Source organism: Scatophagus argus, chromosome 18, assembly GCF_020382885.2.
Source record: "Scatophagus argus isolate fScaArg1 chromosome 18, fScaArg1.pri, whole genome shotgun sequence".
In the NCBI taxonomy this organism is placed as follows: Eukaryota; Metazoa; Chordata; class Actinopteri; family Scatophagidae; genus Scatophagus; species Scatophagus argus.
The window spans coordinates 16,517,800-16,543,642 of NC_058510.1; the positions used below are offsets into that span (position 1 = coordinate 16,517,800).

At 43.6% G+C, this 25,843-nt stretch overlaps 2 protein-coding genes and 1 long non-coding RNA gene across 7 annotated transcripts in view; 1 reads left to right on the forward strand and 2 right to left on the reverse strand.

Moving 5' to 3' along the window:
- zeb1b (zinc finger E-box binding homeobox 1b) overlaps window positions 1-3,339 on the forward strand; it is a 46,797-nt gene extending 43,458 nt beyond the window's left edge. The window contains exon 8 of the mRNA XM_046371043.1: window positions 201-3,339. Coding sequence (XP_046226999.1) covers window positions 201-916 — 716 coding nt within the window. The 3' untranslated portion in view covers window positions 917-3,339. The remainder of the gene's footprint in view (window positions 1-200) is intronic.
- Window positions 3,340-11,041: 7,702 nt separating this feature from the next.
- LOC124049895 lies at window positions 11,042-12,481 on the reverse strand. The gene is made up of 4 exons (XR_006841496.1): window positions 11,828-12,481; window positions 11,539-11,597; window positions 11,355-11,443; window positions 11,042-11,241 (listed from the first exon to the last, which is right to left on the reverse strand). It is a non-coding gene; the product is annotated as an uncharacterized LOC124049895 (long non-coding RNA).
- Window positions 12,482-19,517: 7,036 nt separating this feature from the next.
- The window catches only part of arhgap12b (Rho GTPase activating protein 12b), a 51,687-nt gene continuing 45,361 nt past the window's right edge, over window positions 19,518-25,843 (reverse strand). For 3 of the 5 annotated variants that reach the window (XM_046370908.1, XM_046370910.1, XM_046370907.1), the window contains 9 exons: window positions 24,852-24,956; window positions 24,651-24,749; window positions 24,036-24,138; window positions 23,826-23,945; window positions 23,608-23,706; window positions 23,064-23,141; window positions 22,798-22,932; window positions 22,538-22,643; window positions 19,518-21,156 (listed from right to left, as the gene is read on the reverse strand). In XM_046370908.1, coding sequence (XP_046226864.1) covers window positions 20,982-21,156; window positions 22,538-22,643; window positions 22,798-22,932; window positions 23,064-23,141; window positions 23,608-23,706; window positions 23,826-23,945; window positions 24,036-24,138; window positions 24,651-24,749; window positions 24,852-24,956 — 1,020 coding nt within the window. In that variant the 3' untranslated portion in view covers window positions 19,518-20,981. The remainder of the gene's footprint in view (window positions 21,157-22,537; window positions 22,644-22,797; window positions 22,933-23,063; window positions 23,142-23,607; window positions 23,707-23,825; window positions 23,946-24,035; window positions 24,139-24,650; window positions 24,750-24,851; window positions 24,957-25,843) is intronic. The other 2 variants (XM_046370911.1, XM_046370909.1) reach the window with 1 other exon arrangement.

Genomic DNA, 25,843 nt, shown 5'->3' on the forward strand with positions numbered 1-25,843 from the left:
CTCCTTGGATACATTGATGATAGATACTGTTATGGGCCTCCCAACCTTTCACACAACAATGTGGGGGATTCTCTGTAATTGCACTGCAGTATTTATTGTTTTCCTCCCATGTCTGTGGTTTTTTTTTTCTCTCAGTGGCATTTTCACTTTGCTTAGACATCAGAGATGTTGATGCAAATTTATTTTCTCACTCTGTGCAGGGAAGCGGCCTCATGAGTGCGGCATCTGCAGCAAGGCCTTCAAACACAAACACCACTTGATCGAACACATGCGGCTCCACTCGGGGGAGAAGCCATACCAGTGCGACAAGTGCGGCAAGCGCTTCTCCCACTCCGGCTCCTACTCCCAGCACATGAACCACCGCTACTCTTACTGCAAGAAGGAGACTCAGAGTCAAGGCGGAGGCCGGGACAGCCCAGAGGAGGACAGCGAGGCCCAGGCTGAGATGGAGGCCCTGAGCCAGGTGCAGAGGCGGCACCTGGCCCCCTCCCAGATGGACTCGGACGAACGAGGGAGTAGCACCAGAGAAGATGAGGAGAGCGAGGAGGAGGAGGAGGAGGAGGAGGAAGGTGCGGTGGACATGGATGACATCCAGGTTGTGCAGATAGGTGATGAAGGAGGGGATGAGGAGGAGGAAGAGGAGGAAGAGAGGAATGTGGAGGAGACAGAGAGAGTATTGGTTGAGGGAGGGGGAGAGGAAGAGAAGACAGACATAGAGGTGAGAGAGGAAGAAGAGGAGGCTGACACAAGGCAGGAGGAGGTGCTCGGGAGCATTCAGGAAGAGGAGGAAGTCAAAATGGAGGAAGAAGAGGCGAGGGATATGGGAGAAGGGGTGACGGAAGAGGCGAAAGCAGAGGCTGAGGTCACAGAGGAAAATGGAGGCGAAACAAACAGGAATATGGTTTCTGAAGACTAGAAGCAGACGCCGCAGGAGAAAGGAGATACTGACTAAAAGAGGAATCAGACTCCTCCATGAGACACAATCAGATTCCTCCTCTCCCCATGCAGAGGAAGAACACAGGAGATGATGTCTGGTCGCTCTGACAGTTCGTTTCAGTTCACTACTGTGTAGAAATCCAGGTGTGCCTGAAAAATTACTTGTGACTTTTCTACAGGAGAAACATTTCTCACTGTCAGAAAAATCCATTTGTAAAGAAAATGATGAAGACGAAAACAAATTTTAACAAATGAAGGAAATGCATTATACAGACTTTGGAAGCTAGAGCCGACACGTTTTAGATAATGTTTTATTACTAAAACACCTTGGGTCATTTCTTTTTATCAGTGTTACTAATTTTATCACTCATATTTTAACCTTTAAAAGCTGTACAGTTGGGAGATATTTCTATACCTTTTTATTGCCAATGAACAAAAAAAAAAGTCAGTATTTTATTAAGTTGGAAGGAAAATAAGAAAAATCCTGTGCACTACAAGTGGCTTGGTTTACCTATGGATTAAGCAGTTGTGTTGTCTACCCTTCAGTATTACCGCACTAGATACCATACCATCAGGCTAGCAGATGCTAGCATAACATGTCTTTTTTGATGTTCTTTAGATTGGATTGTGAGCCTTAAGAAGAAAAACAATGGAGAGTGGACGGGTCTTTTCAGTCATTTAGTTCCTTGTAGACACAAAGTCTACAAATCAGTATTTTATAATAACAGTTTGACATTTTGGGAAATATGCTCATTTCTATTCTCGACGAGAGAAGGCTGATACCACTCTCACATGTGTCCGTTAAGTATGCAGCCAGTTGCAGCTTAGCTTAGCTTAGCATAGCATGAAGACTAGAACAACGGGCAGACGGTTGCTAAATCTAAAGCTGCTAAAGCTAACAGTTACTTCCTGTTTATCTACTCCCCACACTACAGTCCAGTAGGTGGTGGTAATGCATGCCAGATTATTTCTGACTTCCAGACAGTGTCAGATCAGCTGTTTCCCCTGTGGTACTTATGTTAAACTAAGCTAACCACCAAATGGCTGTAGCTTTGCCAGACAGTCACGAGACAGGTGTCGACGTTCTCAAGTATCTCTAAGTAATGAAACAATTAAGAGTATTTTCCCAAAATGCTTAACTATTGCTTTAAATGTTCAGAGCGGGCAGAAAGGGGATGTAGAAAACTGTCTGACCCTCCCTATAACCCCACCCCCCACCCCCCACTCCGAGCCATATGCAAAAACGAAAAAAAAAAATCAAACTAAAACATGAGAAACATGCATATCAAAAGTGCCATTGAATATTGCTGTTGAAGCTTAGCAGCTATGATCAGGTATTGCCGGGTCCCAGATCAACCAATAAGCCGGAATACTGTTGACTTTAGCTCGCCACCACACCTGAGAGAGTAGAGATTAGCCTACCACCACCACATATTCATGTATCATAGATTTTACATAAATTGCTTTCTAATCTGGGCGGCTAAAAGAATTACAATGCACATGTTTTCTAATGGATGATGAAGTATAATTTCTAACTTAACTGTGTCCTGCCTTTTCAAAGCTTATTCAGTGCACTTGTTTAACACACCATGAAACGCTCAGATGTCTCTTCAGGTAACAAAATGTAGGCAAGTATGAATCCCAGGAGTTTTAATTCAACAATGTTTTTACCTGTCAGTATTATTTTTTGTCTCCTATGTTGTTTTATGTTCCGTTTCAGTGTGTGTACTGTATGTTTTCAGCAATGGCAGTGTTATCCCCACCCCCAAGGAGATGGGTATGTCTGTTTAGTCATAGAGAACTTTTATATTTATGTGTCTTATTTTTTATATTTCTTTATGGTTATTTATTACACTATGTAGTGTACAATACTGTAGTTTGTATTAATACGATAATATATTTTAGTATGGAAAAAAAAGTTTCAAAGGCAAATAACCACAAGCCTGGAAAAATGAGACTCCAGCATACTGAAGAACAAAATGATGTTTTTCCTTGGGAAAAAAGAAACTCGCACCCTGCAAGCCTGAAAATTGGAACCTGTGACCTCTCTGCATCCATTCTCATGTTAGTTTTCTTTCCCCTCTCTAATATGAAGCTACTGAACTTTTGAAAACTAATAGTATGTCTAATAGCATGAGTGTGTGCTGTTTTATTGAAGGATTATCCTTAACCACACAAACTGTCCTTTTTGCCAAGCCAAAATAATATTGATGTTTGTTCTTATGTTTTATTTGTGCCAATTTGTTACTTTATATGTCTGTCAAGACCACACCCACTTTTATATGGCCCGCCCCTTTAACACCCTCATCTTTTTTATAGTGATTGTTTTTTTTTTTGTTTATTTTCTTTTTTTGTCCATTTTTTTATGACTCCCCATCTCACAATAAAATGCATCAGTTACAAGCTGCTGAGTTTGTTATGATATTGTTATTGAAAGATTTAAAATCGCACAGTAGACATGATTCTGAAATGATGAAAAGAAGTCTGCTACTGAAAAAGTCACATTACTTACATTTGAAGTCTCAGAGAGACTATAAAACATGGCTGAATACAATGGACGCTCAGGTGGATTCTGACAGGGAGTTAGACCTTCATAGATTCTAAACTGACCCCAAACCTAAGTAAGGTCACTATGCAAGTTAACATACTGTACATGTCTTCATGAATAAGGCTAAGAAAAAAGATCATATATATTGGGTGTAATAACTACTTTATGTTAATTACTTTACGCTTTCTGGTTCTGGTTTTGGTAGCAAAAACGTGGGTTATCATTTCATTATTTTTCTATTCCTCAAGAGAGAGAGAAAGATTGTTTAATCTCGCAGGGTTTCTTTGCACTTAGCAGTTGTTGGCGTCTCTGAGGTTCCAAACAATGATGCGAAGAAAGCTTAAATAAATGGCTTTGCATTTTGGGAAAAAAGAGCTTCTCTGCTTTAAGATCAGTGGTATGCAAAATAAACTACAGCCAGCGTCCTGGTAGATCAGCTAAGTTTTGATTGGAAGGCTAAACTAACCAGCTTCTAGTGATAAGCTAAGCCAATCAGCTCTCGGCTATACCTTCATATACTGAGTACATGTATGTTAGCCAGGCTAAACAGCTGCTTGCTGGCCGCAGTTTCTTATTCATCACATTGACACGAGAGGTGTATCAATCTCTTTATCTAACTCTCATTAAGAACGGAAATATGCACATTTTCCAAACTGTCAGGCTACCCTCCCTTAAACTAAACTCCATTATTTGAATATATGAATAAAGGATCTGCCCACAACTCTCAGTGAGCACTTGGAACCCCCTCTCAGTCCAGTCTGCCTGTTAGCAGCCCATCCCAAGGTCAGGCCTATTGATCCAGATTAGGTTTCCAGGAGGGTCGACCCTCCTCTTGCCCCCCCTTGCCCCCAGCCCCTCCACCAGCATGAATTAGTAATGGAATGGACTAAAAATCCATAGTCTGTTGAGGAGTTGAAAATGATACAATAGCTGATGAACATATTTGATGGTTCTCTGCCCCTCTCACTGTTTTCCCAGAAGCACTGACTCATTCTGCTTCCAAAGGAGGGCTTGTGGGATGCATTTTCCGAAAAGTGTATAAGTCTGAAGAAGGTGCTGCTGATTTGGTGCCTTTGTTTTAAGGGTAAATAGGTGCGATCAGGACAGACTCAATCTGCCACAGCCTCTCATTGTCTGGGGAGAGAGTGGGAGCAGCTTATGTGATTGTACAACTGTAACTACCTGAGCTGGCAGGAGAGTGTGTTTATATGTGTGTGTTGGGGGGGATGTGTGACAGAGAAGGTTTGACCCTGCCATCATATTAAATGGGTCCCCAGAGACACTTGGAGGAGGGGGCTGGCGGTGGAATAATGCTTTACAGGATAGCTCATGCCATAACATTACTGTGTCAAACTGTTCCAACAGCATCTTGTAATTGTGCCTATTATAAATGTCTTCAACAGTGGTCACAGCAGAGCCGAGTCACCCCTGTGAAGCTCCAAAAAGGTCATAGAGTGCGGAGCCTGTGGCTGCATGTTCAGGATGCAGAGCCGTTTTACAGGCTTTCAGTCCAATCTGGGACTTAAAGCCAAGATATTGCCATATGTTCTGCTGGGCTCAGCATTTCAAAGGAAAATTGAAAAGCTATAACTGCTAAGAGGATATGGAGTGCTCTTGCCAATAATGGTGCAAAAGCCTGATGAAGTATCACGGCTGCCGGGACTCTGACACCGAGCCAAACCCAGGGGGCTGAAGCTCCCCGGGGAAATTTAGAGAAAAGCTGGGAGGAGGAGGAGGAGGAGGAGGAGGAGGAGGAAAGAAAGCCTGCGCTCAGGAAATAGCAGTCACTTAAATATCGTGTTCATTTACTCAACCTCTAAATAGCAGAACGTACACAGACACATTATATGTATGTATGTATGTATGTGTGTGCGATGTGTGTGATATGTGTGTGTGTGTGTAAAGAGGCAGGTTAATATGCCACTTCACGTGACAAATTGCTGTTTCAGAGCCTCATTTTTTAACACGGTGGTCAGCATAAGCTCATACGTAACAGAAAATCAATTTATTTACCTGTATAACCGGAGACATGCAGGAAAACATTCTAAATATATTGCTGGTGTTTACAGACCAATAGACTTGTCAAACAAAAAAATTACACTTAACATAACCAGGTTCATTTTATACCTTATTACCCACAGGCAAAATCATTTTTTACTGTTGTTTGGAAGTTAAAGTTCCATGCATGGTATCACTGATGACTTACATTGGTAATAAATACAGCATATAATAAGTAATATTCCCTATCAGTGGTATATAACCACAAATAGCATGAATTACTTATTCTTAACAATCAGTGGACTAATTATTGATTTGATTTGGGTAACATCATCCACAAACCAGTCAGAAATTGCTGGAACAGCCGCACGCATCAGTTTGTATGATTTGTGTACATTAACATATCAGTGAGTATAAGCTAACAAAGTATAGCATCTCATATTAAACAATATTTTATTTTAAGGTGAGCTTTGGTATATTACAAAGGAAAAATTAAAAAAAGCAAACATGGTATGCTTTATTTTGTTTGCCTTATGTTATGCTTTGGTATGTTGTGTAACAAAGCATTAAAATACATAACAAAGCTCAACATACTCTCTTATTAAATATATTGTCATGTCCTTCTAAGTGTGGAGAAAAAAAATTATTATTCAGTCCAATACTGAAATCACTTTGACTTGATTATAAAAAGCGTAAAAGAATACATATATCATATATATAGAGAGAGTATTTCCAATAAAACTGAACGCAGTACTGCATGTTCACCTTTTTGAAGCTGCTTTGAATTTTGAACTGACTCCTCTTCCCATTCCTTTTGTTTTAATTTTAAGAAACAATCTGCAAGATGTGCAAACAGACACAACAACAAAACACAACTGCAGTGGTCAAAGGACTCCAGAGTCAACATCTGAGGAGGCCAGTGAGTGTGTGTGTGTGTGTGTGTGCAGGACAGGGTTGATTGGATTGTCATTGTGCTGCATTTAGCTCGTACCTTAAACATCTCCCCCAGAGAATTACCCTTCAGCTGCAGTAATATGAAACCAATCGTTAACCATGTTCAGATCCACTAAGGTTTTAGGTGTCCTTGTTTTGCAGGGAGTCATTATCCCGAATGCTGGTCACCTTTGACCAATCACTTCACTCACAAATAGAGCTTCGCTTCTGCCTAACACACACAGACATGCGCAAGCATGCACACACCTGTGCACACGTTTTCTTGTGCCTTCAAGCTGAATCCTATTAGAGTGTTTCTCAGAGTTAAGCCCAAGTGAAATCTATCTATAAATGAAATTTGCGTATCATCGTTTAAGCTTGTAATTGTTTAGAGACTATTCATTACAAAAGACAGCATATCTTCTCTATTGCTAAAGTGACTGACTTAGTGGTATTTTGTCCTCTGTTGTGCCGTTCGGGCTGCTTTGTAATAAGGACAATGAGTTGATAGCGTTACATGCAGATATTCTCTCACTTTCACTCTCTCGCTCTGTGTCACACACACAGTTAGCATTAATGTACTGGCAGCTTCATGCTTTCTTTTCAGGGTGAGGTTCAGGGCTGACTTTCACCACTTCCCTTCCTCGTTACCACATCGAGACTCGAGTTGCGCTAGAAAAACACCAGCGCAACCACAATCACCTCACGGTCCCTGCCTCTTTGCACACACACACACACACACACGCACAGTGCAAACTAGCCGGTGTTTGCAGGTATGGCCGGCCCTCCCACACTGCTGGGAGAACATGGAGCGGTTCTCAGTCATGACTAGAATAACAAGGAGCTGCACAGAATTCAATTAAATGGTCTGCTCTTTGAAAAGCTACCACCCACCTGCCTGCACACAAACATACACACACTGTTCTGTGTTGTAAGTAACACACCTCCGCCCAACTACCCACTCTTGTGTGCTTTGGTCCTCCCACACACACACACACAGGAAAACATGCATGAACACACACACACACACACACGCAAATATCCATTTCTCCTCTCTCCTGACTCTCTGCTGCACGTGTGTGTGTGTGTGAGAGAGAGTGTGTGCGTGTGTGTAATCCCATTGTCCCGTCCTCCTTAGAGAAGGTTGGACCTTCAAGTGTTGTCTCCAAAACTGTCACCTGATTGGCTGACGGAGGTCAGTGGCTAAGCCCATAAAAAGGCGTGACATCTCTTCACACTCCCTTAAATGCTCACCTTTTTGTCCTCACAGAGGCTGTGTGCTATAAGGAGCGTACCTCACTGCCTTTGTGCCGCGCACTCAGTGATGTCTGTTGAAGCAAATGAGACAAACGCTCTCTCTCAAGAGTTTCTGATGAAAGTCCTCACTTCTCTTTTCAGTGCCACCATTCTACTCCGTCCGACATCTTGCTGCTCTCAGCTGCTTCCTTTGAGGTGAAACTAATTGTTAGCATTATGAAAAATGGCTATATCTCCAAAAGCATGAGAGCAGAATTCTGAGGAGGGAAAAAAAGAACTAGATGGTTTAACCAATAGTCCAATTACAAAAGATTTTTACATTTCCTGTTTGAAATATCAAGGGCCGACTAAATGCTCCAATAAACAGGATTTCTATTTAGTGCCATACCCACGCTGGCCATTATGAAAGATGCCACTAAAATAAAACTTTCTCACGAAGCGTCCATGCCAGTTTGACACTGTAAGACTTAAGCAAAGGTTCCTGAGTTCAAACGTGTCATTTTGAGATGATTCTGTGGCTGTTTTCTGTTTACTGGACTTCAGGAACAAAAGTGTTCCAATCGGAGTTCTGTTTCAAACCAGCCTCCAGAATGGAATCAGCCAATCAGCTGTTGAGATTTGGGAGTCGTGCATGTTGACTCACTTGCAGGCCTCTGTGTCAAACACAGAGTCGTACACCGCCAAAGCAGATCTCCTTCATTAGACCCACTGGTGTCTGAGCAGACATTTGGAAGCTTTGGTAAGAAGTTTTGTTGTTTGTATACATTCAGTTGGTTGGACCACCACACTGAACACCTTGATTGATATTGAATGGATTACCATGAGATTCATAACATTCATGAGGAATGAATAAATGCCAGTGAACATATGAGTTTTCCTCCAGTGCCATCAGCAGGTTGGCATTTATGGTTCAGAGCGAAAACATGTTACCACATCAGCGTGTGCTCATACCTGATCATAAAGGCCACACTACCAAGATGATACAATGTCTTTTAAATACAATCTCGTCTGGAAAACAGCAATACGCAAGGAAAAACTGTTGTGTAAAGAGTGAAAAAGCTGAGAGCTGAGAGAGCATTTCAAACCCTGGCACCGTTCTCACCTCCACACAGCTGACTCAATCACGGTGAGGAGTGGTGAGGAGTGGGGGTGAATGTGGGATCGTCAGTTTTGGAAAGTTACAGAAGTGGTTGGACACAGCTCCTCCTGATGTCATGTCAGAAAGGTGTGGGAGGAGGGGGTTTCTGAAGCTACTCACAAAGCACAACACTCCTGAAGCACAGACCCACAGAGCTGCTACCATGGCTATGGACTCTTGTTATACTCTCAGGCCAGGTTGCCAAAGCTTGACCACCATACACAGAAAAACAAACAACCACAAACAAGTGTTTGTGGTACGAATCCCGGATTCTGTCATCAACACTGACAAGAGTAAAAACACAAGGTGAGAACAGCTGAACTGTTTCAGATATTGCACTTAAGTTCAGTAAGTCATAACGCTTCAGTAAATTATCTGCTTTCTCATTTATTTATCCAACCAGCAAAGCCTATTTGGCACATGTGTGCCATTGCTATGGTTTCTCTCCCACAAACACTCGTGGTAAGTTTATGTGATTATGTGTTTGTCTTGCAGATGTCAGCATCCTGCTTTTTTCTCTTTTTCATTGACCAGCATACAGCAGCCTTTCAGGAAGTTTTCTTTCCTTTGACCACACAACAGTTTGAGTGCACCGTCTTCACTTCAAATTTACAAGCTTTTTTTTTTTTTCTTTTCAAAAATTCACAAAGAGATGATGTAACCTTTGAGGTGGTCTAAGTGAAAGAAATTAATAACGTGAAATGAATTATTATGATATCAAATTACAATTTTCCCATTAGAATTTGAATTAGAAACCATCTTTTTAACTCTTAACATGTAACAGTTTAAAAGTTATTTTCAAAAAAATTACAAAAACACACTAGAACAGTTGAGTGAATTAAAGTTAAAATTAAAATGATATTGATCGGTGGATGTTTTTACAGAATTCTCATCTCTGTTTGAAATGGTCTGGGGTGTTGGCTGGCTGACTGGGCTTGCGACCTGCTCTGTTGACCAGTGAGAAATAACAGCTATGGAGTAAGTTATGAAACAAACAGCCAGATGTTGAAGAGGGCTGTGAGTCACTAAGCACCCAGCAGCTGATCTCAGATAAACCAGCTTTCAACCGTCTCACGATCAGGCCAACTCGCCACCGAGAACTTCTGCGCCTCTCTTTCATGCCCCCCCACCCCGATCACCCATCGGTCCCATCAGGAACGAGTGCGCCGCCGCGGTCCCCCTGTGCTCAACCTTTGCTTCGTCCCCAGGCGTACACTGCACAGCAGAGATGACCTTTAACCTTGGCCTTTGTCAGACTCTGCTGGGAGCTGTCGGAGTGTGCGCACGTGCATGTTTCATGTGAGCACGGGTTAAAAGAGAGGGGGCTTCGGCAACCTCGGTCATCACCAACCCCTCCTTTTCATCTCCATTTACCTCTCAGTACTTAACACACCAAGCTCACTCCCTCACAGCTTTTGTCCATTAAGTCCTCCACCTCCTCCTCACACACGTTTCACCTTCAAAAATGCGGTTTTTCCGTCCTCCAGCTAATCAGGCCGAGAGGCTTGGATGGCACCTGTTGTTTCGAATCCAGCGTTTATCAGCAGTTTTGGTCTTCCTCCCTTCTGCTAACAGCAGAGACTCGCAGCCCCCGCTGAGCTGCTGTTGTGTCTGAGGCAGAGGCTCCAAAGGCTCCACAGCTTTTTACATAAAAAAGTGCAAATAATGAAAGGAGTCCCTGTTTGCTAATTAGAGACAGAAACTGAGAGAGGGAATCTCATCTGTAATTTCATATCATCACTTCTGTGGTTTTGTTGGATGATAATGCATTTTTAAGGGGCTTTTGAACGTCTTCGCTCAGTCTTGCTGAAAGATGGTAGAATTTACTCACATAATAAACAAACCACATAGATAAATGTGGTGATCTGAGCGACTCTTAAAACTCTATAAATTAGTTTTTTGGGTTTTGTTTTTTTTTGTAAGAGTAGAACAAGTTGATAGCATGAATCTTGCACTGAATTGCTGGATGATGTTATTTAAAATGAGATAAGCCCTGGATCAGCTCACTCCTATGATGATAATGATGATGATTAGTTTAATGATTATAGTTTATAAGAGTGCTTACTTGTTGGCCCACAATCCTGCAGAGGATGCAAGGCAAATGCTAACTTGCTGACTGCTATGCAGGTAAAACAATTGACGTTTTTAGTCCTAACTCATGACTTATGTTGTAAAAAATGAGACACAACAGGTGAGTGCTGAGTAACCTTGGAGTGAACACTGGGAGCGACTGAAATTGTGCTACAGCAATTTTTCAGTTCTGGCTTTTATGCTGTGGCATTGCTTATGGTCTGGTTAGGTTTGGTTCAGAAAAGAACAAGCTTTGGTTTACCTGGTTTGTTGCCACACAGGTGGAAACTGACCCGACGTCGCTGAGGGTTTCTCGAACAGTGGTCTCTCGTCGACGTGCCATCTCCTCCTCCTCCTCCTCCTGATAAGAAAGTAAACTCATAAATGTAATCTGAATATAATGTGACAAGTCGTAGAGAACATGATGTGTATAAAATGTACAAACTGGGATCAGGAGGTTAAGCTCTTACTAACATTTCAGTGCCTGGTTTGAAGTTGCACGTCAGTCAGTGTTTTCAAAGCGATTTCTGCTTCGGCTACACTTCCCCCACATCTTGGGCAACCTGGGCCAGGTGTATTTTTGAAAGTGTTCATTTTAGAAATAATCTGAAGATTTCCAGTGATGCACAACAACCCGAGATATATTTACAAACCTTACTTGGAGACATCACCTTCTTGCCCCAGGGTTGCCAAAGTGGCTCATCTCAGCCCCTGTTCCTTAAAATGAAGCAAAAAGTGCCAAAATGTGAAAGATGAGGCTTTCACATAAAAGTGGAGATGCACTCTCTCAGTATCAATGAGAGCAGAGATTCTGACAGTGATTTTTGAGTTTAAAATACACTCCAGTGACAGCTAATCCCTATCATTACTCAAAGTATCGATCATGCAGACACAATCATTTGCTTTCCTTATCATAACCTTTAAAATGACCCGAGAAATGAGCCTACCAGTCAGAGGAAGGACAACGGAGGGAAATGAAGGGAAAAATGGGGGGCGCGGTGATGAGGGGGGATCCTAATCAGTGCAGGCAGCATCCATTCTCTCCTTCTGTCTCTGTCTGTCCCCATTTCCTCAAGCTCGTTTCATTAAGACACCGGAGGCTTCGTTTCTGCGCTGGCGTCCATCAGCACCGTTGACCTTTTGATCCTCGTCCCCCACCCATGAGGTTTAAGAGATGTGTGTGTTTCCTTTTTGGTTGGGGGGCCCATGCCTCCAGGCTCTGTCGTGCCTTCTGTCCCTGTCATCCCTCACTGGGTGTGTACTGTGGGGCACTGTGGGGACCAGTACACTGGATTAGTGCAAATGATTTCAAATAAGAAGCAGAGGAAGACACACTTTGTCCTCAATGAAGGTGAGTACTGTATGAGAGAGAAAAAATACGAGATATCATAAAATCCCAAGGAGTGTGTGAGTGTGTGTGTGTGTGTGTGTGTGTGTGTGTGTGTGTGTGTGTGTGTGTAATCCAACCCGGCTCTCCTGATGCCCCCCAACACCCTCTCAGGAAGGAGAACAGGTTGGAGCTCCATCTTTCTGTGCCAGATGGCTCCACATTGACAAATCAATTAGGCTCCACCTCATCACCGAGGGGACCGGGGCTACAAACCTGCCCGCCTCCACCCCCACCACCCTGGGGTCCTCGGTCGACCACTCCTCCATCTCTTCTCGCCTTAATCACCCCCCTGATCCCCAGAAAGCTTTGCCTCGGTAAAGAGGGCGAGGAGGCAAGAAAAAAAAAGATAAAACAAAGAGGCTGGCAGCACATGAATCACCTAGCATCAATATGGATGACTTCCATGCTAATGCAGAGGGGGCCGGAGAGGAACAGTGGCAAAAGCTTGATTTTGTGAGTGTGTGTGTGTGTGTGTGTGTGTGTTTACAAGCTCAGTCAGAGCAGATTTGCCATGTGCTAAAGAGCCAAGTATCTCTAGTTGTTCTTCCTTCCCTGCGTGGAGGTGGGAGAGGAGGAGGAAGATGAGGAGGAGGAGGGTGGACGTTTGGGGAAGTTAATCCAAAGAGAATAAGCAGCGCAGCCTGGAGCAGGTATGCATCTGGGTCGCGGAGAAGAGGGCGAATCCATGTTCTTCACTACACCCTAGTGGGAGAGGAAAGACACAGCAGGGGCAAAGATGGACAGTCAGAACTATGGACCAGAAAAATACTTGCAGTATTTTTAAGTTTCTTCTTTTCACTGCGTTGATACAAATGCATTACTGGAAACAAAAATCCTTTAAAATAAATAAAAGGTTCATACAAACTAACAGAACCAGCTGAATAATTTCCCCGCCCACTCCATCATACCTGTACCAGTGGCAGGTCTGCTAGCTGATGAACACCATGAGATGATGTTAAATACCCTGAGAAAGCAGAATGTGCTCTACACAAAAGCAAATAATGATAAGCATAAGTGTCAGCAGATCTGTAGACTCTCAGCCTATCCTCAAGCATACTAGACTAATAGAAATAAAGGATTTTTTTCTAAAAAAGCATTACCTCTTTAATCTCACTGTCTATTTACTGCCTTGCAGCTTCATTTAAGTCATTCAGCGCTCATCTCGTATTATTTTCTTTATTAGTACAATACATCAATGTGCATTCATAGTGTGGACCTGCGACGCTATATCTTCATTTACTCTGGGCTACGACAATCTGACACATCATCACCTTCTGAGGCTGATATGTTGAATATGCAGTTTCATCTATACACCTTCAGCAGACGGAGATCGAGTCCTGACTGTGTCCACATGATGTTTTTAGCTCTGTTTTGGTCTCTCCCAACTGTTGAGAGAAATATTTGATTTTTGCTACCAAATACTCCACTACATTCACCAGCTAGTTGATCATGATTTGTATGCAAAATCTGTAACTCTGAACTGAGTAGATGCATGAATAAAATGGAAATATTGCCTTAAAATTAAACATAAGTACACCGCATGAGTAAATGAACCTTGTTACCGGTGACCTTATTATTTTAAACCTTTGTTTTTTCAGGATAGGTTCACTGAGAGGAAGCTTCTCTTCTGCAGGATCACACCTGCAAGCTGCAGTGTGATCTGCCTGCCATTGAGCAGCTTCACTGCGGCAGCTGGGGTCAAGGCCCTTGCTCAAGGGCTCCTCAGTGGTGGTAATCCAGAAGGGCAAGCGTTGCCTTTTCATTTTCATTTTCCCTAGCCAGGTTTAACCTGCCGGTCTTGAACTGACCACAGTACAAGCTGCTTTTCTGACCCTCAGGTCCTCATGTTAGGTGCTGAGTGTGTAGTGTACAGCTGGTTTTTAGGTGTCTGGTAAAAAGAGCTGCTGCTGGAAACAAAACGCAAAGCAATAAGCTGAAAGATGTTAAAATACTGTGTAGAGCTGAGGGGAATTGCAGAGTTGTGTGGTAATTCTCTGGGATCTCGTCACCACGGCCCACACCTTCCACATGACACGTAAGTCAGCTAATCAACTGTTTATAGACAAATACTGTTCAGCTTTTAAGTTTACCAGATACTCAGTCTGTGAGCGAAGAATCTTCGAGACGAGATGTGTGAAAGCAACAAGGGAAAGAGATCTGATTCCGATAATGCTGGCAAAAATTTTTCCAAATGTGTCATGTACATCACACATGCTCCAAGTTGAGGCCTGGAGCTCGCTGATGAACGAGCGAGGGGAAGGTGGGAGGCAGGTTTACGCGTTGGGAGGGGCGGTGGGTTGATGGAGAGATGTGTGGGTGCCCTCCTGGCTCGCCTCAATTTACTCATCCGATCTGGGGGCAGCGACGAGAGAGAGAGAGAGGGAGAGAGAGAGAGCTGATGCTGAGACCCCTGGGGAGAGATTAGCGCTGACAGCACAACAAAGAAGAATAATGCCAGAGGCCCTCAGCTCTTCGACAAATTCAAATGTAATGTATGGCTTTAACTGCGCCAAGGAGGATCAACATAATATATGATCGACCCACTTTGCGGTGCGCTCCGTTGGCAGTGATGTAAAAGCGATTTATGCCCGTAAAAATGTGCAGGCTAATTAAGTAAGACGTTGGCACAGAAGCAAGTCCAATGAGCTTATGAGAGAGCTGGCAAAGCGGTGCGGCCCTCCCTCTGAAAGGTCTACCTGCAGTGAAGGAAAGAAAACTTCTACTTGACTTCAAATCAACAATGTTCGTGATCGAGAACTGTCTGATCAGACGCAGGCGTCCACGTGTGAGGCTGTTGATCCTTTAATTAAATTTTTTGCTTGTGATTTGTTTACCCTCCCCCACCCCCCTCTAACAGCGTAAGGGGGCCCGGGGCCTCTGTAATTACGCAGGGCCTTTCCTCCAATCAGACATCTGTGTTGAAAAGGCTGTGGATGAAATGTCCTAATTACAGCCTCAGTGGGGAAAGGCTCCACCAGGGGAATACATGCGCTGTTAGCTAACAGATTCTGGAGCCAACAGTGTTAATGAGACAGAGAGTGAAAAACAGAGAGCCACCCCCTTTTCCACATTAATCAGAGCACCTAGTTCTTCCTGTCTCACTGTCAGTTCTTATCATGGCCAACCTCAACGTCACATCTCCATCTCGGCTGGAAGATCACTTCGCAGCTGCTCTTACTTCCCAAACAAGGAACCTCTGCTTTGGCAATGGCCTGCGCTCCCTCCCATACATCATTCTTAATCAAAAGAAATACACTCAGTACTTTCTGAGTGTAATCATCACTTAACGGGCCCAAAAAGCCCTACACGACATCAACACATAATCCCAAGGTCTCCGGGGGGTGGTTGGGACAGTGTGTTCATGTAGAGGAAAAGGGGGGAAGGGGGTGCAGTCAGCCAGCTCAACCCATTTCTCTAATGAGCTGCTGAAGAGGCCATGTCAGACACAGAGGCTACAGAGGCCCTGTCAAGCCCATGTTACTCCATGGAAAAGCAGACAGTGTATCTGATGTTAATATTCCAGCCTGGAGGAGGATCCTTTAACCACCAGTTGACAAAGCAGCAGAACGTTATTTTTTTTCTTTCTTAGCAACAGTCAGAGTGTTGATTGAAGCCCCCCCCCCCCCTCCACCACCACCTCTGTGTACAAACAGCATGGCACTATTGTCTTTGTGTTCTCACTCTCCATCTACAGTTAATTTCCCCAGACCCCCATATCAACCGTTGCAGGTAGACCTCAGAGAGGTGTAACATGGGGGCTCATCTCAATTCTCCTGCACGTCCTCCTTTACCCAGCAGCCAATCATAGCTGGATAAAATACAGTGCAGGACTGAGTTGTCAGGTGAAGAGGAAAAGGAAGCTAACTCAGACTATGGAGGTGCGTGCTTCTGCTAGAACTGCAGCTGTAACTGTGCAAGGGTAAATAAATAGATGTTCTGGAGAGGAGCCATTATCTGTCATGGAGCGCTCATATAGTCTTGCCTTGTATTTATTGCGTACTTAATGGACTTGATTGTATTACTGAAGGTAAGGGGGTGGGGGGGATCCATTGCAAGCAAGAAGGTACTTTCAGCATCCTGCAATTACCTTATGTAAATCCTGGCCTGGAATGTTGATCCACTGCTATTTAAAATGCATTGAATTTCCATGGAAAATGATCCACTCCTGCCGCCTGAAGCTCATTAATAACAACGATGAGCCGGCCTGACATTTGGAATACTTACACGCTTACTTAGCATTGCCATGCATGCGAACACAGCCCAGTCTGCCATGCGCTGCTGCTATGACAGCACATTTGGAAAAAGGATGGATCTGAATTAAAGCGTGCCAGCAAATGAGTTATTTCTGCAACTGAAACTAGTTCTTGCACTTGATGTTTTGCTTGAAAGAGCTCACCCAATCTTTGATCGTGCAGACAGAGCAGTGCAGGGACATGTTTACTGACAAGTGGTAAACTGTTTATTCATTCCCCTTAACTTTACCATTACATTAACATAAGCACTGAAAACTGTACTACATTTAATATTGTTATAGCAGCTTTAAAGAAGCACCGTGTCCGCATTTTGAGACGCCTGTCTCTGAGAGTTCTACGTCCCCCCCGATGCAACGGAGGTGAGAGGAATCACATTTTTAGTGTTCCCAGTTCACAAGCATTTAAAGGGCCAGTCTACCAGTTTCATATATGGGTAGCGGTTTACTTCTCTTAAGGAGTGAGGAGCTTTTTAACGTGTGAGGAAATAACCTCGATGACTTCAGCAGGGTGATCTCAGGTCAGGCCTGGGACTTCAAGTTTTCAGCAGATGATGAAAGACACATTGAGCTGCATTATGGATTCTTTTACTGGAATAAAACTCTACAAATCTAGTTATCTCTGCCACTGCTTCACCCATTTCTGTAACTTGTCTCCCAACTTAAAAGTAGTACGAAATAGCTGGAATAAAAAAACTGAATTTTAACCTCTGTAAACATGGCTCCTGTATTTGTCGCCTACAGGTTCATGGCACACCAGCCGTGCTGTGTGAATGGACATCCCAGTTGCCATGAGAAACCAACATCAGAAGGTCAGTACTGTGATACTGCCGCAACATCCCTCCAACAGTGGTGTAGCAAATGGTCTCATGACGGTGAGATGGGCGCACAAGAGCCAGTGGAGCATTCATCCTGTCAGAGCAGCTGACTGGAGGCAGGCAGACGCCCTCCGTGCTAAAGCCCTACGTTAGGCTGTAAAAGTGGCTGATGTATCACATGAAATATACAGCACATGTGCTTTATTAGCATCTCATTGCCATTGCAATTGCCACATAATTTGGGGGCTGAGAAAATTTTACTGCTTTCTATGTAAACATTTGACCAGTGAAACTTGATCTAAACCTCATTTAAAAAGGTGCCTTAATCAATATTTTTATATGAACAATGGATCAAATGGCTACATATGATGTGAAGGGTATCGCCTGGAGTGAACTCAAAGAGAATTATAATCCCATTCTGAAGCTTGCCTCAGCTGTGTCTTTTGGCTAACTGTTCCCCTTTAACAGACCTCAGCTTTATGTTTTGATTCAGCCTCACTATGCAGTCTCAGCCAGCAAATGTTTTCACCATTAAAAAAAAAAGTCTGGTAAAGCGACTGATAAACACTACCTGTTCAGCACCGATCACAGTCTTCTAAAATGCAGTTTCTGCACTACGACTGTTCCACAATCCCCAACTAGCAGCACCATCCCCTGGATCAGCTCACCGAGCTCAGTTAAACGCAGTAGGTAAAGGAAGGCGTCCTTCACCACAGAGTAGCAAAGAAACTCCTGACCATTTTGTTCCCCATCCAGCCACTTTGCCGACAGCCCACCTTCAAATGAAGCAGGAGGGAAACACTAAAGACCCATAAATCTTTTATACTCCATAATGGCTTGTTCACATTACCTGCCCACACCTCAGCCTCCACGGAGCAGTCCGGGCCAGCACTGAGCAGATCAGAAAACCACCGCAAGCATATGGAGCACTTCAAACACTCAAAGCCTCCCCGGGCCTGAGCTGTGGTCGCACCCATGAATTATGGAAATGATCTAATTGTTTTCTCATTTGGAAATACTGGGGACCCTCCTCTCTGCGTCTCTGTTTTAACGGCCTGTGGTTTCCAACAGGGCACATGATTCAGTGCTACCTACCTCCGACACGTTTGTCGAATCCAAGGTGGTCCCATCCTGTCAAAACAGAGCCACAGCTGAGGTATAAGTCAAACCTGTTGCAGTAAATTAACACGTATGCAAGAGAGAGGAGGGGAGGGGGTTTGATCCGACTTAAAAGAGGACTGGATGTGATCAGAGGAGGGAGGAGGTCACACGGTGGGGATCGGATGAAAAGTTCCATTCTGGATCCTCAGAGAGCCTGTGGAAGGCCATTGCTGCCAAGAAAAGGAAACAGATAATTAAAAGTTAGGAATGACAAAAAGAAAAATAAAATACTTATATATACAATACTGTTGAGAAAACAAAAGATCCTGCACACCAGCAATACCTCGTACGCACCCAAGAATTTATTTTTTTTAATTCAATTTACGAGGTGCAAAGTTACAATCATAACTTTAATTTAATATTTTATTTTGGCTGTATTGCTGAAAAACATGAAAATGAGAAATACACTCATTGAATTGGTTTGCCCTAGAAAGTCCAAAAACTTCCACGCCACTGAGATCAACTGTGCTAACAAAGAATCTCACACAATCTGCAGTAAAAATAAAGGGAAGTGCCGCCTGCAGCAAGCAGCTTTGCTCAGCACTCAGCCCACCTCGTGCTTCTTAATCAAAACGGGCACTGTGGCAATTACCTAATTAGACATCAATTAATCCACACCCTTCAGGTCCGCAGCCAAGTCTGACCTGAGAAGTAATGACAAAAACGCCTTCGAAGAACGGAGAAATCAGATTAATGGAAGCCGAGCGGCAGAGGTTGTGCCGCATTTGAGAAATCTCCAGAAATATACTGCGGTTCATTTCATAATTAACAGGTAGGAATATAATTGATTGAGACATGAAAGCTTAATCACTCAATTCAATAAGCAGGATATCAGTTCAGTAGATTAATTCAATTCTGTAATTAAAGCCGAGGGAAAGGTGAAGCATTAGCGTTGACTGAAGGTTAAACGGCAGACTCACCTTTCTTTCTTCGCCGTCTCCGTCTACTGTGAGCATTTAGCTTCGCACTCGCAAGAACACACAATTTACACTCCGAACATTTCCCTTTTTTTTTCTTTCTCTTTTTTTTTTTATTAGACATAGCAACTTCACAAACAGCAGTTAGCCTGAAAATTACATTCAAAATGTGCAGCTGACCATGCGCAAACACTCCAGATACACCTTCAAACAAAAGTAACAGTCAATCATGTGGTTGTTTCTTTTTTCACAATATTGTCAAATTTACAAAATCAAAAGAATCTTTCACTAGTTCACCATCAAAGCATACATACCAGTCACTAGAACACATTTTAACAACTAGGTTGTGTCACTGTACATATGCTCTGAAAGGGTTTTAAAGGCTCTTCTTTGCATTCTAACACCCATGCGCTCCCATACATCAACTGTACCGTTTCCCTTCTCTGAATACTCTTTAACATTGGGTCAGGTGACGAGAAGGGTCAACAAGCCGACAGTCTCAGACAGTTCATGTAAAAAAAAAACACTGGTAACACTGCAGTTTCCAGAAATCCACTTTGTTGTTTTCCAGTAACGCCAGGCCGGGTGACGTTTCCTGCCACTGAAGAAACCAACACTGAAGTTCGCAGAGGAGCGCAGACGATGACCAACGCCGCCGCCCCCCCCGGCGGCTTAACGGTAACTTTAACAAAGCACAAAAGACTACACGACACACAGTTTGTACAAAGGGGACAAGACGAGGATGCTTCTGTTCAGGTTATTCACCTCCAGACGCGTGCACACACACACACACACACATCCATCATTCACATCACAGGACACTCATGTGACAGAGTTAATGCTCAACACTGGTTGAACAGGGGAGGTGGGGCCGGCCAAGGTAAGGGGGTTATAGGAAACTGGGGACACGATCTGTAAGTCCAGTTCATCCAAGTGCCAAAAGACAGTTTTTAACATAACACTGATTATTTTTTTTTCCCCACCTGATCCAAAAATCACACACGGCTGATACATCACAGATGAAAGTCCACGAAGGAGAAAACCTATCCAGTTCAGATTCAGCTCATTTCACCAGCAAGGTGATAAGGTCGCCGGTTCAGCTTATAATACCATGCGCCTCCGCCGCCATCCGCCGCCATCCGCCGCGGTCCGTTTGGCTTCTACCTGCTCCACGCTGAAGTTCAAATTACTGGCCACAGGGATCCAGTGTATGTGAAAACACCCGAATACTCAAATCCACCAAATCACACTACGTCCACGCGTCGTCACGGCAACACTGTCAAACTCTGTCCATTGTCCAGCCTGCTACTCGCAGCAAGGACAGCAACAGAAAAAGCAGGTGATAATCTGTACAACCTTTTTTAAATTCATCTCCAAAACTTCAGTAAGTGCAACACTTTCGTAAACTGTCCTGTCAATGAATGTAAATTAGATGTTTTTTTCTTTTCTCTCCCAACTGCTTGGTCCACAGCAATGTTCAGCTCAGTCAAAGAAAAGGAGGGGGGGGAGGGGAGGAAAAGCAGCCCATGTTTGAAAAGCCCTGCATCCTCTTCTGAGCGGCTGCCTCTACCTGCCGAAGATGCTTTCGTACTCGAGCAGTATGAGCTCCACTATCTGGTTCTGGTAGACCATGTGGACCGCAATGTTTCCCGTCTCGGCCTCGGGTCGCAGCAGCGTGGGTCCGAACACGATGGCCACGCTCTGGGTGGTCATGCGGTTGGCCTCCCCATGTTCAATCACCCTGGGGTGGGGGACATGAGAAGAACACGAGAAGATGGAATGTGTCACAAATAGCTTTAGGTGAAAGTGTTTATTTGACAACCTTTGGTTTGTAGCGCAGGGTTTCATCTGGAAAAACAACACTGCGGTGCATGCACACATCTCCAGGGCTCGAGATGGAGTGCCGAGGCAAGCCTCGCTACACACACTCTGTAACACTACTGAATGCTCCAGGCGAGAGCATAATAGCCTTTTTAAATAGAATCTACATCCTTGCATGCAGATGCACAAAACAATAACGTATTCATGGAGGAAGGAGAAAAAGAAGATTAAATCCCGCTCACTGATATACGTAGACCTCCATACGCTGAATGTCACGCTATAAATTTCCTCAAGAAACACCACTTCACAGGTACTGAATTACAGCAAACACAGCGCCATATAAATGCAAATTGGAAACCAAAGCAAATGTCATTGTGAACATATGATGTTGCCATTGGCTCCACTGGGCTAAGAATACACTTTAAACCTGGTTGTAGTTCGTGTTTGCCCACAGGCTGATCAGCCTGAGGAAAGGTACAATACAAATACAGAGAGATATCCTCGGTGACATTTATGACCCAGGTATGTGAAACTCTGAAGGTTCAAGAGTTCATCTGAACCACGAGATGTTTTTGTCGAGGCCGAGCAGACACAGGCAGCGCATAAGGCTCCAATGTCATGGGTGTTCAGGGACCATATCAGAAGGTCAGTCACAAGATTCACAGAACACCAGCAGAGGAAGTGACACTATGTCAAAAATTATTTTAACTGTCAGTTAAAATGTTAGGATGTGAACCAAAACGAGGCTAAGTGAGTTAACCAGTATGATGTCCTTTGGAAAGATGTACCTGGAACAGGGGCACATATAGGAGCTGTAGCAGTAATTGATCAGCAGTGTGTGTGTGTGTGTGTGTGTGTGTGTGTGTGAGAGAGAAAAGCTGCAAATCTTCATGTTTAAGAAGCTGGAAGTATAAAAACATTTGACATTTTTGAAAAAAAAAAAAAAAAGACTGAAAAGACAGGAGATAAACTTTATTTCAATGGAATACTCGTATAATCATTGCTGCTCTTGTGCCAGTTTGGAATGACCCAAAATATAATATGTGAATCGCAGCTTGGGGGCCATAAACATGTTTTAACACTTTTTAATTTCATTTTACAAAATATACCAGACTAAATCAGAGTTAAGTACACAAAAAATTGTTTAAATGTTAAAACTGTCAGGACTCTCTGTGAGGATGTTCAAATGCCTTATTATTGCAAAGTAAGCAGCAGTATTTATTTATGATATTAAAATATACATCAGTGTGTAAAATAAGGAGATTAATAATAACATGAGTGGGATGTTTTGCTTTTCTTACCTGCGCAGGTGTTTGAAGAGGACTTGCATTGTGTCGTGGTTGGGTTTTGGCAACTTCTTGATCAGGTCTTTGATTGAATTCACTCGCTGCTTGTAGTCGGAGGATTCTGAGGCAGAGAGACATATAGCAAGTCGGTGAAATATGCAGGTACAGAGCACCACCTAGTGGCCGACATTAGGAACAAAAATGGCGTACTGTATAGGCCTTGTCACAGTCTATCTGAGCTGTGCTCCTTTGACAAAGTGATTCAGGTTACTCACTGATGGCATTAACAAAGTCATTGAAGGATCCATATGTAAAGAGAGGCTCAGGAAGCTCCCTGAAGAACATCTTAAGGGCTCCAGTGGTGACGTGGATGTCCTCCCACTTGCTGTCATTCAAATCCACCTTCTCATCTGATGGAGGAGGGGAGCCAAACAAGACAGGGTGGTGGAGAAAACAGGATGTTACTGCAATACCAACATCTCTTATAAAGCAACTGCTGTTTTAGGGATGTTAGCGGTCAGCCGGCAGACTGGAGTCCTACCATGATTGACAGCAAAGCGGAGCTTCTGGATCACCGCCAGGTTTCCGCTCACTCTGTATAAGCCATCGATATCGAGACCTGCGGGAGAAGGACGAGAGGAGGGGACACCGTGGGTCGAGACACGCTGAGCTGATCTCAAACAAACATGACAAGCAAAGGCTGCAAACATCCCACATCTGCACGACATCCTGGCTTCACGCAAAGATATTGTGCATCGGTCGTCTCTACGTTGCAACAAGTTGCAACACTGTAAAAGGAAAAACAAACTGAGTGGAAATTGTATCGGGTGAAATGTCTCCACTGTGACTGTAGCACTGTCTAAGGTTGGTGAACAATGGCCACCCACTGAGGAAAACTGGTCGAAAGCTCTGAGAAGAGCTGGTAAGAGTACTTTGAGCTAAAATAATTTTTGTCTAACCTCATCAGAGGGTTTTCCACCAAAACACACCGTTTTTTGTCTCTCATCTGAACTGATTTAAGTCTAGTTGAAAGTGACCTGCCTGAGCTGAATGTCAGACAGAAGAGGGCTCTGACAGATTCATACCCGTGTTCTCCACGTGCTCGATGCACATTTTGACAAAGTTGGGCACTGATGTGTTCTCCCGCTGGCACAGGCTGGTCAGGCTGCAGCCAAACACCTGATCTGTGAGTGAGCAAACACACACTGGTTTGTAACTGTGCAGTGGACACGCTGTCTGCTATCACGACTCCCACATGCGGGAAATGATCCAAAGCGTCTGCGCCGGCTTCCTGTCTGAATACCTTTGATGTAACCCTTGTCTCGGACAGCCTGATAGGTGGGCCGACGTATCAGGAACTTCTTGAGCTTCATCCTGGTCTTCTTCTGGTCTGAAGAGTCCATGCTCACGGAGGTCTTCATCACTAGGGAAGACAAGCAGGATGTGAGTGTGTTTCTTTAAGGCACTAACCAGTGACAGACATACAGTGTTGTGAGCAGTCTGTCTGTCTCACCCCTGTTCTTCTTTGAGTCCCGGTGATCTTTCTCCTTGTCCTGTTTCTCAGATCCTGGAGACTCAGGCATGTCCTCTTCAATGGCCTCATCTGACTCCCAGGCCTAGAGGGGAAGAGACACGGGTATGAGCTGCTAGATACATTCAGATTTAAGCCATCAGAGAGAGATTTTAATCTTAAGGCCCGTTCACTCCAATCAAGCTTGACTGTCAAACTTAATGGGCCAAAAGTAAGCCCCTATTGTATATTAAGATGCAAAATCATACAAGGATCCCAAATTCCCTTAATTGACTGTACTTCCAGACTCAGATTCTGAAAAATATGTAGGAATCCTACATATTTAAATTGCTTATTTACCAAAAAAAATCCAGTATAAACATTATAGTTTATTTTTTTTTCTTCACTATAAACATCTGGCAAGTCAAATGGAACTGCCAGGCCAGTTTTAGCCCGCAGAAGACGCCTGTATTGAACGGTGTGTATTGTCTAGACGCAGTTCGGTCATATTCAGCTGTTTCCGCTGTAAGTGGAGTTTTCACTCTTGTAGGAACTGAAGACGTGAAACTGAGGTACAATAGATAAAAGACATCTATTCAAAGATAAATGTCTCCTCACATGCGTGGTGATGGTCTCTGTGAGGGCTCGGTACCAGTCGTTGATCACACTGTCGATCTCTGACTGGATCAGCAGCTCCGTCCCTTGACGAGTCTTCAGCTGACGGAGGAAAAGCCAATATTACGTTTTAACCAAAACCACCACGTTAAAACGTATGAAGTCTCAGAGCGAAACAGACAGCAGTTCAACCGTCTCTGATACCTCGATGACGTGCTTCTTGCTCGACTTGTCTTTGGAGGCCCACTCCACCGACCCCCCCCGCAGGTCAACAGTGAACTCGGGTTTCGACTGGTTGCTGCCAAACTTCTGGAATCAAGGAAAAAGCATTAGAGTCCATAGCTGTTTGAGGAGAATGTTTAGAGTTTCATTTCAAAATGTTACATAACTACTTGGGGTATTTATTCAATCTTTATTTAATCAGGCAGTCTCACTGAGATTAGGATCTTATTTTCAAACGAGGCCTGAGGACAGAAGAAATCGGCAAACACAATCCGATGAGGAGTTTATTAAAACATTTACAAGAATCATTAAAGACATCAGACAGAAGAGATTTTAAACAGCCAAGGGGACTGAGAGGGGTGGACTCTAGTTTGAGCGCAGTTTGATATTTGATATAAAATTGCTGTATGACATCCACAGTGCTTTCAAAGCACAGACACTAAATGTGCTCGTTGAGCGAGGTGTCACATCCTTACTCACACTGTGGAGGTCTTCAGGTATAGACACACACCTTTACTGTACAGTGTTAAATGTAAAACAAAAAAACCCCCAAACTGTTAGCTGTTCCTCATGTCACATGCATGTTAATGATCAGACAATGCTTCTGGTTAAATTCTTTGCCTTGAAACTCGTGCAAATCATCAAATCTTAAGTGTATTAGCAGCTGTGGTTGAATCCAACATGGTGTAAAGCCACATTGTTGTGGCAGACAAAACATTCCGAATCATAAACATGAAGAAATCTTTACCGTAAAAAACAATTACCGTTAGCAATCTGCTCTTTTCATTCCCCACCATTACTGTCCAATTTCATCAAATGTGGAAGTGAGCACAATTGTTAGTTCTGCCGTGCTGTTCTTCCACACTTTTAAAAAATTCGAAACTAACACGGACAGCAACGTCTCTGGTTGGTGTTCAGCTGGAACCTCTGCTGCATGTCTTCCCTCGTCTCTCTCTCCCGTCATCTCGTTTTAG